This window comes from Telmatherina bonti (genome assembly GCF_933228915.1).
Source record: "Telmatherina bonti genome assembly, chromosome: 22".
Classification (NCBI taxonomy): domain Eukaryota; kingdom Metazoa; phylum Chordata; class Actinopteri; order Atheriniformes; family Telmatherinidae; genus Telmatherina; species Telmatherina bonti.
The window spans coordinates 26,176,811-26,196,196 of record NC_136631.1 but is presented as its reverse complement, the minus strand read 5'-3'; the positions used below and the strand labels follow the sequence as shown (position 1 = coordinate 26,196,196).

Below are 19,386 nucleotides of genomic sequence, written 5' to 3'. Positions count from 1 at the left end.
AAAAATCAATAAAATAAATAAATCATTACAATCAGAAATACTCCGGAGGGAACTGGGCGTGCTCCACCTGTTAGACATTGTTTCTCACATAGCATCCTCAAAAGTCCAAAATCAAACTCACAATAAAATTCAACGTTTCTTTTTTTTTAGTTTAAATAACGCTACAAATAATAAATAAGACAATCAGTAAATTATTTGACCCATTTTCTAACTTTCCCGTTTTCATGGATGTGGCTTGATAAAGGCGGTGAGTGGTCATATAAAAAAGAAAAGCTGTCCCTGTCTGTGGGATATTTCTGTGTAGAAGTGATCAGTGAGGACAGGTGGCTGGTGCAAAACTGGAATCCACCCCCCCTTTTTGTACAGGAGTGAGAACTACACTGTCCAGATTAGATCAAATGACAAAAATTTGCAGACAAATGACAAATAAAAAAATCCTTAATTTAAAAAAAGAGGGGAAAAAAATGAAGCTTTACATTCACAATGCTTCCCTAAAGTGCACTTCATTAAATGCACAATTTTGAACTTAAGATGAATAAGAAAAGTTTGTAAAGCTTTGTGAAGGTGTCACAGCGCCGTTCTGCTTTCACAGCATGAATGTGAAAATGCGATAGAAAGACCCTGAACCTGCCGAATAATTTATGATTCCTCTTTCTCTGATGCATCGCTACCTCACCTGGTTCACGTCATACTTTTTCTGCTTTGCTTCAGCTGTTTACGATGCCTAACTAGATGATTATCGTGCAAATGTCAACAAACCCAAATGCGGAAAAGGTCAAATATTAACAGTAAAGTTCTTAACTGCGGATAAGTTACAGTATTGCCGATGGAGAAAGGTGGAGAATCCCACGTTGGTTCCAAACGAATGGACCCAGACTTGCAGCTGAAGAGTCGGGTGACTTAGGACCAGAATCCTGGTTTGTAGCGGTAAGGTGAGTCTTTGGGATGGCTGACCTCAGGTCTGCAGAGCGGGACGGTTCCATCCCGGCACTGTCCCTCGTCCAGCGTGTCCAACAGGTTTTCATTCCTGCGGGGGGAGTAAGGTGTGGGGGCTTCCATGGGGGTGGGCAGCACTGCTGGCTCTCTCCCAAACTCCACTGTGGGTGGAGTTTCTGTGCTGGAGGTGTTGGCAGGGGACTCGTTACCCAGTGTCTGCCCGTTTACCCTGGATCTTGCTTCTGCCCAGAACACGTCGCAGCGTGCGCGAGGCGATGGCCGAGGCCGGGCAACAAAGTCCAAGGTTTTGGGGCGTTCGGGAGGACAGCGCCGGCGAGGTGTTGGGGGGAACACCACATCTGGATTGGGGAGCCGGGGAACCTCAGAACAGTCTTCCTTTAAACCCCTCAAGCCGCCTGTTCAAGATTTACGTTGTTTTAACAACAGAAAAACAGTCAAAGTGAAGCACTTAAAAATGAAGACTTATGTAAAGAAAACAAGGCATAAATGTACAGTTGTGCTCACATGTATTCATCCTCTTTCATTAAAGAAAAGGCTGAATTTACAACAGTCATTCAAATAACTGGAGACCTAAAAAAGGAACAATAACTAAACATTAGCAAAAATATAATTTAGTAATATAAGACACTGTTTTTTCATTTAGTTGAAGAAAGAAAACAGTTGAAGAAAGTTGAAGAAAGAAAACAAACAAACAAATTGGTCCTGGACAAATGAGAGCTGATTTTTCTGTTGAACAGTGGGACAAAATACCTGTCAACAGGTGCAGAAGTCTGACTGAGAGGAACAGAAAACACCTGACTGGAGCAGAAACATTACAGGGTTTTTCAACTAAATATTAGTTTACAAGTAATGTAATAAATTATCTTATCTGTTTGCTTTTTAAAAACAAAAAAAAATTCTATTGAACCACAATTAGAAAATAATGTAATGATTTTCCTAAAATGTTTATTTATTATTACTTTAGTCAATTCCAGCTTATCTTACAGGCAGCTGTTTTTTTTCCCTCTTTAATGAAAGGGTATGAATAAATATGAGCACAACTGTATATCTGCAAATAAATGATTTGCCAAAATGAAACATTTATTCACCTCAAACAGGAAAAAAGGACTTTACCTGTGTTTTCTAAAGCGGTTTTTTCTGGTAAAGGCTCCAGGCTGTTGAGAGGGCAGCTCTTCTTGATGGCTCCGTCTGATGGCGTTCGACGCAGGCTACGTGACGAGCTTGGTGCACAGGGGATGTGGGTGGGTGTGAGGGACTGGCGTGGGTTGCGCTTGAAGCTCTCAACGTGTGTGTTGACCAGCGGGTTGGCAGGCGTTTGGAATGCTTTCTGCTCCGAGCCGGGAGGGGGGAGAGGAGGCCGGGAGGGCAGCGTGGTGGGGTGGCAGACCAGCAGCTCCTCGCTGTCAGAGCGCAGCAGCGAGCGGGTGGAGTTGCAGTCAGACACCGATGATAAGGACAGCAGCGTGTACGAGGAGGGCAGACCTCGCTCTGGTAGTGAGGGCGCCGAAGGCTTGAGCGGACTTTCCCGTCGGAACAGTCTGCGAGTGGGGGGGCTGGCGCCTCGCTTTTGGCCACCCGTTTTATGGAAGAAGTTCTCCCATCGGGGTTTAATGTTCTCCTCTGGCTGGGCCAAAGTGAGTAGGTTGCAACCCAGACCGACGGCAGCCAGCAGAGCCCCACAGCCCAGCAGGACCAGCTCAGAACGCCGGCCCCCACCGGGGCTTTTCTTGCATGGTGGGGTTCCAGGCACCTGGCTGCTGAGGCAGTACTCATCTCCATCATTGTCAGCAGCAGAAGATGCTTGGGCCTCCTTTTGGAAGGGAATGCAGAGGTAGGACTGACCAGGAGTTGCTCCTGGTTCTGTTGTGAAGCAGCAGTCTTCATTTTCTGAAAACAACGCCATGAAGTTATCACCTCACCAAATATTTTATTTTATTTTTTTTTTACTAAAAAATACCAAAGATAATTAAAATGAATAAAAACAAAAGTGACTTGATGGAAACACCTGTTTTTAAGTTCCAGTCAGTCAGTTAAAGTTAATAAAAGTTTCTAACAAACAGTAAAAGGTGTGTTAATAAACCGAATAACTTAAATAACAAGCGAGAGATGTACAATCCTTTTCTGTACAGGCCTTTTAGATGGGCTGCTAAACTATTTTCTGAATAAATGAATGAAAATCAATTTGTGGACAACTATGAGGAAAGCTGTTTTTTCTGTAAACATGTTAAAAAATGAAGCATATTTTGTAAACTTTGGATAGATTTTTCTAACTTTTCAACAAGCAGCAACCTCCGGTTGTTAAAAGTGAAGCCTATGCGGAAGTGCACAAAACTGCAGTTCCCCCTTCATCCACTAGGGGCTGGTCGCAAAACAGAGGAAATCCCCATAGACTCCCATGTTAAAAAGACCGACTTCACAGCAGAAATAAACATGTTTACAGCCTGGTTCAAAAATCCATTTTTGGTTTGTAGGTCAGGTTTACCTTCATGACAACTGTGGGGGGGAGTGAATTTTTTTTCTAATTCGCCGTTTAAAAGTAATTTAATCTCAAAGTTTGGCATATTTAGGGGCGTGTCCTTTTGATTGACAGGTACCAATCTCCAGCTTCAAGTCAGAAGAACGTAGAACAACCGCGGTTTTTGGCTGGTTAATAACGTGACTTAGCTTTAGCCCGCTTACCTCCGTTAGCTGGTTAGCTCCCGTTATCTTGTGATTAGCTTGGTTAGCTTTTAGCTACAGAAAGCTCGGAGTTCGCTCGATGTCAATAATCCGCCATGACGCTCACGGCTCACCTCTCAGCTCCACCTCTTATCCCATATTTGTATTTTCTGGGTGAGACGACGCGCATGACGCTGCCAACATGGCGACAGTAGGAACCGCCCACCGAGCTTCAATTCAGCTCTTCAGAAACCTGCTGGTGACTCCGTCCATCTCTTTATATACAGTCTATGCTTTTCACTAGCGGTCTGGCTATACATCTCACCTGAGTGGCCCAACCTGTCATGTACACACACACACTTGTCTGTGTGTGGCCCTCAGTGGAAAAGTTTGGACACTTCTGCTCGGAAGTGACTTGACTTTCTTAAATTCCATAAATACAAAGCATATTTTCCAATGAATTTATGATATGAAGTTGCAAACTTCAGTTGTTGACACAGCTGTGAGCTGCCAGCCAACAACTGCCAGCTGCTCTCTGTATTTTCATGATGACTGGACACATGCCAGACACAGAGAAACATACTGGCTAAGCTGTTGCTGCTTACCCATCTCCACAAGGCTTGGCACCCCCGGCACTGCTGGACTATGCCTCGGGGATCTCCGGAGGTTTGGGGCGCTGCAGGACCGCTGTCGACTGCCCTCACGGGGAGGCTTCACACTGTGAGGAAGGATGTAAATTACTTTCCACGGCTTTTCATTTAAGTTGTCTTCATCAAAACTTGAATTAAAAGCATATTTTTCTTACTTAGCATCAGCGCTGTGCTCCCTGTATATGCCACATCCACGGGACCGGCCCTTCTTCCTGGACCCTTTCCTCTCCAGCTCTTCTTCCCCTTGCTGGAAACCTGTGCGGCCCCAGGCGGTGCACCCCTCCCCCGGAGTGACTGCAAAATGACAATAAAGAGCTTCTCAGGATTTAAAACTAAAGAAAAGCTTAATTCAGATTAGCTAAAACGATTCACAGTGGCCATAATTCCCTATTTAATGACATCATATTTTAAATATGGGACACTTGTTGCGCTTACGTTGGATGGCTCTCAGGCGAGGCAGCATCGGTGGGCTGGCTGGAGGGCTGGAACTGCTGCTGAGCAAACTCCTCCGGCGATCATGAGAAGGAGACGCCTGCACTGTGATTTTGTGTTGGAAATCTAAAGTATTTCATAAAAAACATGGAGCGGATCCACACATCACAATATCATTTGAGTTTAAAAATACAGTAAATAAAACTTTTGACGAACAAAAGGTGACATATTAGCATGTAAACCTAAGCAATGCTTTGAGGCTTGGTAAGAGCCAGGTGTTGCTAATAAAACACACTTTATGAAATGATCTTCAACATGTGCGTTAATTCTGTGTGTGTCAGCAGCAGTGGTCTTAGAGAAGCAGCTGTTACTGTCTATCGTTCTGGCAAGGATTATAAGACCATTTCCAAACAATTTGGAGACCATCATCCCACCATAAGGAAGACTGGTCACAAGTGGAAAACATTCAAGACAGCTGCCAATATTTCCAGAAGTTTACCCCAAGGTCAGTCTGGCCAATAATCAGAGAAACTGCTTAAAAAAAACAAAAAAAACCCAAAAAAAAAACCCAAAACAAAGAGTTAGATCTCCGTCTCTACAGGCTTCATTAAGTCCTTTAAGTTCATTACATTACAATTAGAAAAGGACAAGTACGGTTTGTTTGAAGGGGTTCCCAAGCGGATTACAATCTCTTCTCTCTGAATAGAATATGCTGACCAAGTTTAGTCTGAACAGACCACAAAACTCCTGCAACAATGCCTTTCAGATCAATCAGACCCGAGTGGAGATGTTAGCTCATCATCTACATCACCATCACAGCTTATCAGTACAAACAGCTCACACAAAACGCCAAGCACGGTGGTGGAGAGATGATGATATGGGCTTGTCTTGCAGTCACAGATCACCTTGCAGTTTCTGGTTCAGCTATAAACTCCAATAGTAATTAAGTCAAGCTTTAGCCATCTGACAGGAAAAGATTGCAAATGCATGCAAAACCCAAGAATATGTTGTAATCAAGACTATTATTCAGATTCAGATTGCTGCTTTGTCATTGCATATTCTTATGGTGTGTTCAGACCAAACGCGTTTTGAGCATCAAGAGCGGCAGGTTTCCATGTAAAGTCTATGTGGAGGCACGGGAAGGGGGCGTCGAGCTTTCTCGCGGCGCGTTTTGAGCGTTTTGGGCGTCAGCGTTCAGCGCGGAACGCACCGAAAATTTAAGAAGTTTCTTTAAGCTCGACGCGCGTTCCGCACATCAAAAGCCAGAGATGAGCAAAGCTGAACTTTAGTCGCTTGACGTGGGGCGTCAACCAATCAGAGCGATCACCTCATATCTCCTGGAGGATTTCTGTGGTGAACCCAGACACGGGGCAGATGCCATTACTCCGTGCAATATTTAGGATAACCATTCCTTGCTAAAAAGCTGAATGTTACTGATTTGGCAACGTAGCATGCATAGACTGTATATAAAAAGATGGACGGAGTCTCCGTGACATCACCCGTACATTTCTGAAGAGCTGAATTGAAGTTTGGTGGGCGGTTCCTATCGTCGCCATGTTGGCAGTGTCATGCGCGTCGTCTCACCCGGAAAATACAAATATGGGCAAAGAGGTGGAGCTGAGAGGGGAGCCGTGATCGTCATGGCGGATTATTGACATCGAGCGAACTCCGAGCTTTCTGTAGCTAAAAGCTAAGTGAGATAACGGGAGCTACCCAGCTAACGGAGGTAAGCGGGCTAAAGCTAAGTCACGTTGTTAACTGGCTAAAAACCGCGGTTGTTCTACGTTCTTCTGACTTGAAGCCAGAGATTGGTACCTGTCAATCAAAAGGACACGCCCCTAAATTTTCCGAACTCCGAGACTCAATTACTTTAAAACGGCCGAGTTAGAAATAAATTCACTCCCCCACAGTTGTCATGAAGGTAAATCTGACCTATTAAACCGAAAATGGATTTTTGAACCATGTTTATTTCTGCTGTGAAGTTGGTCTTTTTAACATGGGAGTCTATGGAGATTTGAAGGGCAGTTTTATGCACTTCCGCATAGGCTTCACTTTTAACCACCGGAGGTTGCTGCTTGGTAGCAGGATACGTTGCCTAGCAATGCTTTGTTGGGGGGGGGGGGGGGGGGGGGGGGGGGGTGTCTCTGCTGAGTGCGACTCTTGTTGCATTAATAGTGACTATCACTGCCCTACGACAACGCTCTCTAGCTTTATTTATTAAATAAAACCATGCCATTGCTCTACTGAATCCGCCATCATTCAAACTGACTGCAAGAAAAGCGCTGCCTCCCTTCTCTCTTTTCCGCCGCATCTGCCGCTCGCTCCAGACAAGCGGCAGACGCGGCAGGAGCGTTTTGGGCGTCGGACACAAAAGTGGCAGTTTAGTGACCAGCGTAGAGCGTTCAGCGTTTTGAGTGTTTTTGACGCTCAAAACGCGTTTGGTCTGAACACACCGTTAGCTCGGCATGCGCTTCTTCGGCACGGCATGACATTTGTACTAAACTTAAAACCTAAATAACTAATCTATATGTAGACTAGATTAAGAAAACTCTTAGTAAAAGAACAAGTGCTTATTTTTGTGTTCTGTTTCACGGTATCAACAAAGTTTTAAATATCCTAATGCACCTGAAGACATCACTCTGTTCACTTAATCCCACGTGGGGATACCTACTCCTCAACAACCAATCAGAGACTACACAACTCTAGTCCGGCCTGTAAGCTCAGGGGTGAGGCTCTGCACGTTTTTTCTTCGTTTTTTTCCCATGCTTCCACCACAAGAGTGAGAGAAAGCTGCATGCTTAGAGGACTCGAAAGAAAAAAGAAAGAGAAATTTCGTGTTAGGCAGGGAGATAACGGCTGCTCCCATGTCTGCTGCAAGCCAGAGCCGAGCAACTAGACATTGAGGCAAGTCGGCTAGTTCCATATTCATTGTGAGCTGCGTCAGGCACAGAAGGCTCCGCTAATCACAGAGCAATGGTCAGGTTTTTTGGAATGGTCAAAAGAGCCCAAGTCACTGGACGGGATTCAGATGGCGAGCCAATGGACCCAGGGGAAAAGATAACCACATACACTTTCCCACACACGCAAGATATTACATTTTGACTGACTGTCAAAATCAGGTGCACCTGCAACAATCCCGATCTTATAAGGGCCCAACGAACAATATATTTTTTCATGTGTTTTGTGCGTGCACACCAGGGTTGTCTATTTATTCATTTTATTTTGGGGTTAATTTTATTGTTATTTTCTCTTGTTGGCCATTGGCCCATGTTCATGAGAGAATCCATGAGTTGCTACTCAACATTAACCTTGTGTTGCTCATTATTGCTGCTCAACTCATTGGCTCTCAGTTGAATCCTGATCCTCTGATTGCTAGCCCTTATTACTGTTACCACATTACACTACAATTACGCAGTAATTTGCCTTACCACTGAGTAAAGGGTTACATATACCAACAGTGAACACTAGAACTTGTTTTCAGTACCTGATGGGAGGCTGATCCTGTTCCCATCCTTGAGCTTAAGGCGGTTGCGGCGGAACTTGCCCTGCCTGCTCTCCACACGAGGCTTCTCCTGGTAGAGCTGGTGAATGATGATGTTAAGCTCCCGTTCCAGGATGTGGATCTCCCGTTCCGCCAGTTCCTGTTCGCGCTTCCTCAACGCCTCCTCCTGACACTTCTGCTGCAGAGCTGCGCGGCTAAGCTCTTCCTCCCACGATCGCAGCTCCTGGAGCATCCAGACGGAGCAGGTGGAGTAAAAACTGTTGCAACTTCCTGAGATTCCTTAATGCACAGGACAAATAAAACCGTGCAGTCATTACCTTTTCCTTGGTCCTCAGCTGATCAAACATTTCCTGGATCTCCACTTTCCAGTCATCCTGCAGAGAGTGGAAGGAGTCTGCAAGCATTTCAAAGAATCCTGACTCCTCAATGGCTGTGAGCTGGTCCAGAACGGTTGTGAACTGGGGACGAAAGTGAGGATCTGGGTTCCAGCAGTCTGTGGGAAAAGATGAAAAACAGCCTCAGAAATGTAGGCCAATAAAAGCCAATTCTTTCAGAATACCAATAAGTAATATCAAATTCTTTTTGGTTATTTGCTGCTTATCAGATATAGTTCAGACAATGAAGCTGCTGCAGTGGATAAATGCATAAGAATCATGTGGTCAGTCTTCTCTTTTCTAATAAATAATTATATGTTTTGCAAACCTCCAGCTCTGGAACACTGCTCCATGAGGTTTTGGTGCATGTCAGAAACTTTGAATGATGCCTTTAATTATACAGCCGAGACATATTTGGTTTTCTTACTCTCCATAAGACGTGCAAAAGGCTCAGGGCAAGTCGAGGGAATGGGCAAAGCCAGCTTGTTCATTGCCACACCGTAAGCCACCGCGAGTCCATCGATGCCTCGAAACGGGACTTCTCCAGTCAGCAGCTCCCACAGCAGCACCCCATAACTTTAATGTTGGAAAAACAATAAAGAAAAACATACATAAAGAGTCTAAATCAACGTGTAAATATTCGTGACTGTAGCAGGAAATAACTTTTGTTGAACATTTTCTCTTCTGAAGGGCAGAGAAGTGCTGAGACCCAAGACTGCACGCTGATGAGTCGAACCATGAATCCAACACACCAGGAACGAATGGGGATGGTAAATTCCCCTAATGTCATGCAAAGGCATGAAAAATTCTGACCTGACAACAAAGCCGGCAATGAGTCACACACTTTGTAGGATTACTGGCCAAGCATCATTCCACTCTATGGTGGATTCATCGACTGGGGTTGTCTAAAGTCGGTCGCAGAGTGCCGCGGTCCGGAAGGCTTTCATGTATCCCTGTTCCAACACACTGGGCTTACATGGACCCATGGAGAATACCAAATGGACCAAACAACCTATGAAATTCTGCACAATGACTGATATGGGAAAAACCTGTCGGATTGTGGCCACTGAGGACTGGAGCTAGACACCCCACGTGTTCTCCCCCACTGGTTGTCACTCCTGTTGACATTAATTTACTCATTTCATTTAAAATCTTGCTCCTCACAACCAAGACCAGAAAAAAATATTCTATTAAAATAGACATACAATGGGGAATTTTTTTCCTTTTGGTGCTTGAGAGTAAATAAATGTGTCTCTGAAGTCACTGCCAACTGAACACATAATAAAAAGAAAAAAAAAAACCCTGACACCTAAATGACCCAGGCATTTCATTTTGGGTCCCAGGTATGTGAAATTTCAAGGGCCACTCCTACATGCATGCATGTGAGCCATTCAGACTTGCAGGGTAAAGTCATCAAATCTCATCATTAGTTTTATTGTTCACTAAACATTTACCATAAAAAAGGTAAAAATGTTTTCTTTCCAGACAATCAAATCTGGTAAAAATGGACAGTCACCTTTTCACCCTGTCATCGCGTCCAAATTATGTTTTTCTATACGTCATAAGACATACCTTGCTTAATGACGTCCAACTTCAAAAAGGTGAAGTCAGGCGACTTATATGTTCTATGCTGAACATTTGAAGGAAGCAGCACCAACATACAGACATACATTTTCCAGGTGGGGTTCTAGCAAGCTGTAGAAGAAGCCAACACAAGCCAGGTGGAGAGAATGGGTTGGGTGTGTTTTCTCCTGGTGTGTTCTGCTTATGATTGTTATAGCATCAAACTTAAAGGTAAACTATGACTATATTTCTGAAAGCCTAACTTAACCCATGATCATGCTGTTCCAACTATCTGTCCCAACTGAGAGCCAACCTTATGGCCACTAAGACTCCACTTCCACAATGTGGCTGAACTACGTAGTGTTCCCCCGAACCGACAGCCATGTTCATAATGTAATGAGGAAAGTTTTAGAAATAATAAAAGGTTACTATGTTCATTCACCACTTGTGTTCCTCATGTCTAAAAACACACTGCCAGAGCTTCTCTGTCTGTCTGGCGAGGTTCCTTGGGACCGACAGATCCTCCCCCTACTCTCAAATTTGACCAATAAATCAGCTGGTTTTTGGTTCTGGAAAGAACGACTGTCCAAAAAAATGCAGTGATATTCTGGTCATAACGCATAGGTGAGTATGTCAAAGTCACATGTGAAAAGATAAAACTATTACACACATTCATGCTCTGAACTTTAAAACAAAAGATAATTAATTTGCACCTGTACTGATGAGGGATAAATGATAAAAAATAAGTACTATACTTTTAAATAATTCTAAATAAACCTTTTAGCTTTTTAACCCATGAGTCAGTGTGTGAACTTTTCCTCGTGCTTGGTGGTTTAACTGTTCCTCTTTCTGGCCTCCCTCTGCCCACCTCCAAACGTCGCTACCCTTGGAGAACATGGATGAGCGGATAACTTCCGGCGCCATCCAGGCGTAGGTCCCGGCGGCGCTCATCTTGGTGGTGCGGTGCCACTCTCGAGCCAGGCCGAAGTCGGTTATCTTCAGCGTCTTGTTGCTGAGGTCTTCCATCTCAACCCTCTCCAGGATCAAAACTGGAGTGGTCGGCAATGGTGAAGCAGGAAGCGATGCAGAAGGGGAGGTGGGGGGTTGGTATAAAAATGTGAGGGAGGTTGGAGGATGAGAGAGGGAAGGGGTAATCAGGGTGGGGTTATGGTTAAAGTAAAAGGTTCCAGGTAATCATCATCATCATCATTGTCGTCGTCGGGGTTTGAAATGTTTGGAGTGGCAGCAGCGGGAGTCCCGTGAGACGGCACAATGCATGTGGATACACACACACACACACACACACACACACACACACACACACACACACACACACACACACACACACACACACACACACAATGGCAAAAATAAAAAAGACAAATGACGGGTGAATAAAACAGGGTGTGGATGGTGGAAGGGAATGAAAGGATTGACAGGATAAAAGCAGAGAAGAGAAAGAGAAAAGAACAGAGAAACCAGGACAGTGTGAGCTACTAGAACAGCCAAAGCAGGTGAAAACACCCTCCTGATCAATACTAATGTATTCACTGTGGATTTTCACATCTCATGCAAGCACTGAGCGTAGACTCCAACTACAGAAATATCCTGCTGCAACAAACCCGTTCGCAAACACCCCATTCCTAACATGCTCAGGCAAAGCAGGACTCCTCCTAACCACATGTTCACCCCCCCCACTCTGCTCCACTCTGCCAGGCCATCTGCTGTGGCCGTGCCCAATCGAGAGGGTGTGTCTGCAGGCTGCGGTGCACATCAAGCACCTCTACATCTGCAACTCGCGGCTTTCTGACGCTATGGAAACAGTTTTCAAAGAAATGAACCCAAAACATGCGGTTGAAGTAAAAAGCCCAGTTCCAGTGTAGCCGAGGAGGTGCAACATGAAACAAACTGGAGCTGATTCACTCCGAGGCCTGCCGGGCTTCAAATGTAGGCACTTTCTGTAATGCACAGCGCTTCAGATAAGAGCTTCTAATGGTACATGATGGGAAATTGAGCCAGCAGAGATAACTGAAACCATAAAAGCCAAGAGCATCGTGTCATGACTCAGAAATTTTTCAACCAAATGCAGTCATTCTGTACTCAGTAAGGTTTGTAATAAATTAGTAATTCATACACGGATTCCTAATAAAGAATAGTACATTATGTTCAACAGTAGGGGTGAGAAAATCGAATCGAAATATCAGAAATTGGGATTTTTTTTTTGCTTCACAATTTTAAAATTGAATTTCTTTTCAAACAAATAAAAATAATCCATAATAAAATTTTTTTGTCATTTTTATTGTTTTTATTGCTCTTTTTACTTGTGTTCTTGGGCATTATAGCAGCAGAATGATGGTCTGGCGACTGTGTTTTTTTCCCCTAATTGAAATCAAGAAAAACGACGAGCAAAAAAAAAAAAAAAAAAAGTTTTGTACGTTTATTTTGTTTTTAATCTACAAAAATCAGCAATATCGAAGAATTGTGAGAATTGCAATTTAAATTCAATCGGCACCCAAAAAATTGGAATCGAATCGGGACAAAAGCATATTGTCACAGCCCTATTAAACAGGAACCTAAAAGCCTGCTTGACTTTTGGGATTTCCAGACAGAGTTGTCGTAGCATCATTAGATGGTAAGACATGGAAATATGGCTTTTTTGTCTTTCACTCAGCTTATTGATTATTATGACAATTATGCAACTTTGATGACAATTATCTGAAATGAAAAATCTTAGAAGCCTTTAAGAGCTGCTGAACATCAGAAAGTTATTGCAATATCAACATTTGCAGTCATGTTGCAATGACAATCGGAAATGAACCAGGACAAGAACAGGCAAATTAATTCATGGAGGGCTGCATCCCACTTTGTTTGTAGAGAACAGTTACAGAAGCTGAATGCAGCCTTTCTGAACACACCTGAGATTTAAACAATATATTGAATGATCTGTTTGTAGGGGGTAGCAGTGGCTCAGGTGATAGAGCAGCTTGTTCTGTGACCTGAAGGTCGGCGGTTTGAGTCCTGCCCTCCTACCCTGTCCTCTGTGGGCCAGAGCTCCAGGCTTGGATAAATGAAGAGGGTTTCATTTGGAAGGGCATCCGGCATAAAACATGTGCAGTACAACTGTGTGAATAGGGCTTCCATACCGGCTCAGTAACATCACTGATCAGGTTTTATTAACAGTAGTAATACTGACAAGCCTCGAAGGGGAAAAAACGTCTGCAATGTTAAAGTAACACATTTTCATGTGGGTTATAAACAATAATGATTATAAGAAAAAACCCAAAACATTTAAACTAGGTAAACTTGGACTTTTGTTTCCTTGATTTTAGGGAAGTTAATCATTATTTTAATGCCAATCAAAGCCACAAAACTATCAACTGTAGATTTACAGTTAAACTCTGAAAAAAAAAGCTTTTATTTCTGTACCTAAATGTACACTGACCAGAGAATACATCTAAATGGTCCTTCTGGTATCTACTGTGGAGCTTTCTTTCCATTTTAAACTAGAAAAGCACCTGAAGAGTGCAGACCTCCAAGCAGCTCATTTCCAGCCCATCATCGTGTCCTACATTCATTTTACACGTATACACTGTTAGATTCCTAGAGACACTGATAATAAATCCAGTGTTTTGGCTGTATAATGATGTTTGTTGCATGCTTATATCTTCATCTGTTCTCTTGAGGTGATGGGAATTCTAAAGACCTGCTATTTTTCCTGTTCTGGATGGTAGTATCCAGAATTTTGCAGGGATCCAGATTTATCTTGTAAAACCTTTTGGGAAATTCTGCAGTATTATTTGGCCAATCATTTATTATGGAGTTATATCCAAATATACAGAATGATAAAGAATCGTTTTAAAAATAAATTCCTGGATCCAGATGGTGATCCGGATAAATCCCCAAATTTAATACAATCTAAGTTGGACCGAGACAGATTCTCAGACAAATCATAAAAATATGTTCAGTAGTCTTTGTATAAAGATGCTACAAAAGCTGGAAAACACATAACCTCCTTGGTGATAATAAAAAAAAGATAATGCCAACTTTCTCTCTACTTTCTTTGTATTTTTCTTGCTTTGTGTCTTTTTAAGCACCTTGTCTTTAAACTTTGGTTTGGAGATTATTAAATGATTTCACATCTTTATGAATGGATACGACTGGATGTGGTGGCTAGCACCGCTGTCTCACACGTTTTCCCCGTGCTTGTGTGAATTCTCTCTGGTAACTCCGGCTTAGTCCACAGACATGCAGGTTAGATTAGTTGGTCCCTAAATTCTCCCCAGGAGGGAGTGAGTGGCTGTTTGTCTCTCTGTGTTGACATCGTCATAGACTGCATCTGCTCAGAGTGTACATCGCCTCTCATTTAGTAGCTGGTTGGACTAAAAACTCCTCTGACTGCGTTGAAATAAGTGGGGATGAAAAATGAATGGATAAGTGACTGGAAATATTTTACACTTGAGATGAATAAAGTAAAAAAAAAAAAACAAAAAAAAACGTGTAATGAGTTGAACTATCTTACAAGAAAATAAGAACCCAAAATAGTTTGCTTAATTTGAAAAACATAATGTGTAAAGCTGAACAAACAACTATCCCAGCAGAAATCCTGAGAAAAAACTGTATTTGGTTTTTATGTCACAGTAATTTCTAAGCAAACATGCAGCCGTGCAACTGGAAGTGCACAGCTGCATGTTTGATCTCCATGTTTCCGATGTTCAGATGCAGAGAAAGTTCATGACCATTTGGTCGCATTTTAATGGATAAAACTGGAGAGAAAAGAAGCAGCAGAGGTGAAAAGTGCAGTGAACTCAGATTGTACTTATTCACATTCAGTTTTTCAATTATGATGTAAAAATCAGCTGATGTTAATTACTGGTTTAACACATCTAGATTCATTCATTCATTTTCTTAACTGCTTAGTTAAAGGTGATTAAAGGTTTTGGGGAAGCTGGAGCCGGGATTGACTTGTACACCCTGGACAAGTCGTCAGTCCATCGCAGATATCTACATTTCTTCTACTTAAAAGAAGAAAATCCAGAGACTTGTCTGGATTAAGTTCCCACCGTTTCAAAATCATCACCAAATTGTGTTTTTTTAATACACTACTGGAAAACTCAACTAGTCACTGTTACAACAAGGTACAACTTATATAAACTGTGTTTGTGGAATAAATAACACTAGCTAAATGTAGGGGAAGTACTCCCAAAATTGAGCCAAAATCCCTGTAATATTCTCCTGTATTTATTCTTCTGTTGAGATTTCAGCGCTGCTTTGTGTGTGTCAGTCCAAGCTGTATGTCTGCTACAATTCTGGAGCCAGTAGTGATCTCATGTCTCCAAAATCTGGTGTCTAACTTCATCCTCCAGGATGGAAATGCTCTCTAGGCCTGAATGATCTGCAGAAAAACAATCTAATTGTGATTTTTCTCACAAATATTGTGATTTAATTTTTAAAATTCCAGCTTCTGTTCAGTGAACATGCAGAAATATAATTTCTATTAAATGAATGACTACCACTTGACATGACATTAAAATAATCTGATTTATGTTACAACACAAGGACGGAAGATTCACTTACTAACTGCATGATGGAACTTGAAGCTTTTCTGTTTTTAACATGGTTAGTTCAGGTTCAGGTAAAGTTCAGGTAAAGTTTAATGGGCTTTACATCCCAGATGTCTGCAAAGTCCATATGTATCTATAAGGAGGGAGAGCCATTCAGATTTTCTCTCAGTTTTTCACAAATATTCTCCTCCGTCCTTTTTATATTTTATATTTTATAAGTCCACTTACCAGCTGCGAGAGTGGATAGAGAAAAAAAAATGTTGGGAACTGAACTGCAACGCAAATCAAATATGAGTGTATTTGAGGCAGAAATAGAGTAAATTCCTGGCTAGATGCATTTTTTAGCTTCAAAAAGAGAACATATCCTGGTGAAATGACTGGTCAAACAGTGAATATTTCTGGAGCAAGTGGATTTGTCAAATCCTGCAGGTTTGAAACCTGTTTCAGGTACATGAAAGTTACATGCGCTCCTTTGCAGTTTGCTAATTACAAAGTTTTATATTGCTATTTAAATTTAAAAACCATTAATCTTTTAGCCGTAATGTTCTCTCACACAGAACAAAGATCACCACAGAGTACCTCCAGATTTTGGGAGTGGAGAGGATAGAAGGACCCTCTATGAACCCCAACTGAAAACCTACGGGATCAGCTTGTGTGTTCTGGAGCAACACGACGTCGTTGGTTGAACTTCAGCAACTCCAGGCTGAGGGAACCATCCCAGAGCATAACATGAGCAGGCTGGTGGCCAAGCTGTTGTGGCTGCGTATGCATCTCACTCCCCAACAATGTCCATTTAATGAAGCTTAAAAATGGCCAATTTGTGTTGCTTTCTCCTTATTACAGCGGGAGAGTGCAACCATTCAATCCACTAAGCAACTTAAAGCAAGAGTGAATACCAACGGGAGAATACAGCAGAGATTCTGCTTATTCCTGACAACTTAAACCTTAACGTAAAAGTGTTTAATCACACATCACATCAATCGATAATTCAACAACAATTCACACATTTAAATGGGAGAAATTTTTCCACCAACACACAATTTTTTCCTACTTTTAGGATTAAAAACATAAATTCACACCGTCTAGTCGTCACCAGGAGAGTTAAACTTTCAACGTGTTTCTGCAACTTCTGTGTTTTTGCTGCACATGTTGCGTAACATCCCTGCCACTTTGGATATAGTGTGCTTGTCATCTGTCCCTCTGCATTATCGATTGTATTGGTCACTTTATTTGATTTTATTCGATTTTATTTTAGTGGCGGTGGTGTTGCTGTGGTTGACCCCCTAGCTTTAAAAACAATTAGCACTTGACCTGCACAGAAATCCATCTGCAAAAACTCCAAAGCCTTTACTCTGCATGGGGTGAGGGTGACACAAATGGTTCTGGACAAGCTCTAAAAGAAAGCTTGCAGCTTTCTCTTGCACTTCTCCTGCCGTGTGAAGAGTGTGTTGAGTTTTCCCTTACAGAGCCCGGGATGATAACCGTTTAGACAGACTTTAGCACTTTAAAGCGGCCTATTGGAAGTAGAACTACTGATATCTTTACCACACAGCGGACCAATGGCAGGCAAGGGTCTTGATGTAGGCATTGTCAGAGCCTCCAATGGGGAGACTGGGGCTGAGCATTGGACAAATCCTCAGTAATAGGCTTGGGATTTAGGGAATCCAGTTGGACAAAATGCCAGATTACAAACAGCTTCACAAACACAGAGGCAAACTTATTTTCCTTCCTGCTCTCATTTCTCAATTATTCACCAGTTTAAACCAGTGTGAATAGAATAATAAGATGTCACAGGATATATTTTATAAGTCAGCTATGTGGGCATTTTTCTGCATATTTATTTACTTTCTTTTAACATGACTTGATTTTATACAACAAGTAAAGGGAGGGAATCTTACTGTTGCTGGACTTGAGGTCTCTGTGAATTATGGGGACGATGGCCTGGCTGTGGAGGTAATGCATACCCCGGGCAATCTGCACAGCCCAGTCCACCAGCGTACACGGGGGGATGCGTTTCCCATGCAGCGCCCTGTTCAGAGGGCCGCCTCGCGCGTACTCCATGACCAGGCACAGGTTGGGCTCCTGGAGGCAAACTCCCAGCAGAGCCATGATGTTGGGATGGTTGAGCATGGCGAAGAGCTTTGCCTCTTGACGCACGCTCTCCAAGGTCTGCTCGGCATCTTCGTCAGGGTCCCGGCGTGCAGCCTTCACCGCCACCTCTGTGCCCTGCCACACTGCTCGGTAGACTTTTCCAAAACCACCGACCCCGATGATCTCTTCCAGGGTGAGCTCTGAGAAATCAATCTCCAGGACTAAGGAGAGAAGAAGACAGAAAAAAAACAAAAACAACATATTTATTTTAAAAAAGAGACAATTACATTCAAGTTTATTCCCATTGAAGCACATCAGAGGATGTGAACCTACATTCTTTCACTATTTAGCCGGCTGGATTTCTAAACCAGGTCATTTAGTTGAAGAGTGCTTTCTCAAAGTTTTTACAACACTGCTGGCCCAGATACAGTAAGTACACCCCCCCACACCCACCCCTACCTATGCAAAGATGAGCATCTGTCCTACAATGTGACTTGGATGTTTGGAGGAAAAAAGAAACAAAAGACAGAATAAAAATGATGAATGAAAAGCGTGTGATGAAGAGAACAGCGATTATTCAGTTTACAGATTCTGAACTGAAGACGCTTACCAGACTGACCTTAATAAATATTTCAGGTGTGTGAAAGTAGGCCAGCTGTCTCTGTGTGAATGACTGAAACAGCTAAAAAAGAGAGCCAAACAATCTGGATTAATCAGACTTTAGTGTCCTCAAAACACTTGTTTTAGTCACCTTTATATGTTCTTATGAAGGCAGTGGAGAGAGCTGGTTTTTCTAGCTGTCCCCTCTGCTTACTCCCAGTCTCAGGCCTTGGCTTTGGAAGTACAACTGGAGATTTCTTTCTTTACTGTTTTTTTGTTTTTTGTTTTTTTTTGCTGCAAATTCAGCACAAACTCAACTGTACACTAAAAACCAGAGCCTTCCATGTTGAGAGTCTTTCTACATCTTTAACATGTTTTCTGATGGATACCATTGGACCACTGAGATGGGATGCTGTCTGGATAATGGTCCTGAAGCTGTGAGGATGCTTGGCCAGCGTGTGTCTAGGCCAACAGGGTTGCATTGCGCTCGCCATGACACAGCACTCTCAACGTGGGGTTTCTCTGGATGGGGGATGAAATGAAACTGCATCCCTGTGCTGCGTTTAGGCGATGGCTCTCATCTCATTAGCAGAGGTTTGGTGCACAATGGGATACTCACGGTGCAGAGGGGGTACCGAGTACTGCTGCTCTGAGGTGTCCCGTATTTCCTCCGGGATGCCATTCCCCTTGCGGACGTAGTTAGATGGGAAAATGCCAACTCGGTCCGCTATCATACCAGTCCACCAGCCTTCATCTCCTGACACAAGGGAATCCTTGGACAGGACTTCCACCACGTCTCCTTTACAAAGGCTGAGCTCATCGTCCGCAGACGCTTCATAGTCGAAGACGGCGGTCCAGAAGCCCTGCGCGGTGGGCTGCGCATCCTGAGCGGAGCGGGGGCCAGTCTCCGGTGTGGGCCAGCGAAAAACATCTGCTTCTTCCTGTGGTTCCGCCTTGGGACTCAAACTATTGTCCAAAGCGGGTTTGAAGACATCCAT

General features: G+C 43.0%; 1 protein-coding gene across 1 annotated transcript; it reads right to left on the bottom strand.

The window, feature by feature from the left end:
- Positions 1–900: 900 nt before the first annotated feature.
- Positions 901–19,386, bottom strand: map3k9 (mitogen-activated protein kinase kinase kinase 9; the record flags this gene model as incomplete). Its single annotated transcript, XM_079262761.1, has 11 exons — positions 901–1,352; positions 2,071–2,844; positions 4,221–4,333; positions 4,421–4,559; positions 4,701–4,823; positions 8,182–8,422; positions 8,517–8,692; positions 9,001–9,149; positions 11,005–11,185; positions 17,596–18,009; positions 19,008–19,386. 11 exons carry the CDS (start codon positions 19,384–19,386, stop codon positions 901–903), a joined length of 3,141 nt encoding a protein of 1,046 aa, XP_079118887.1.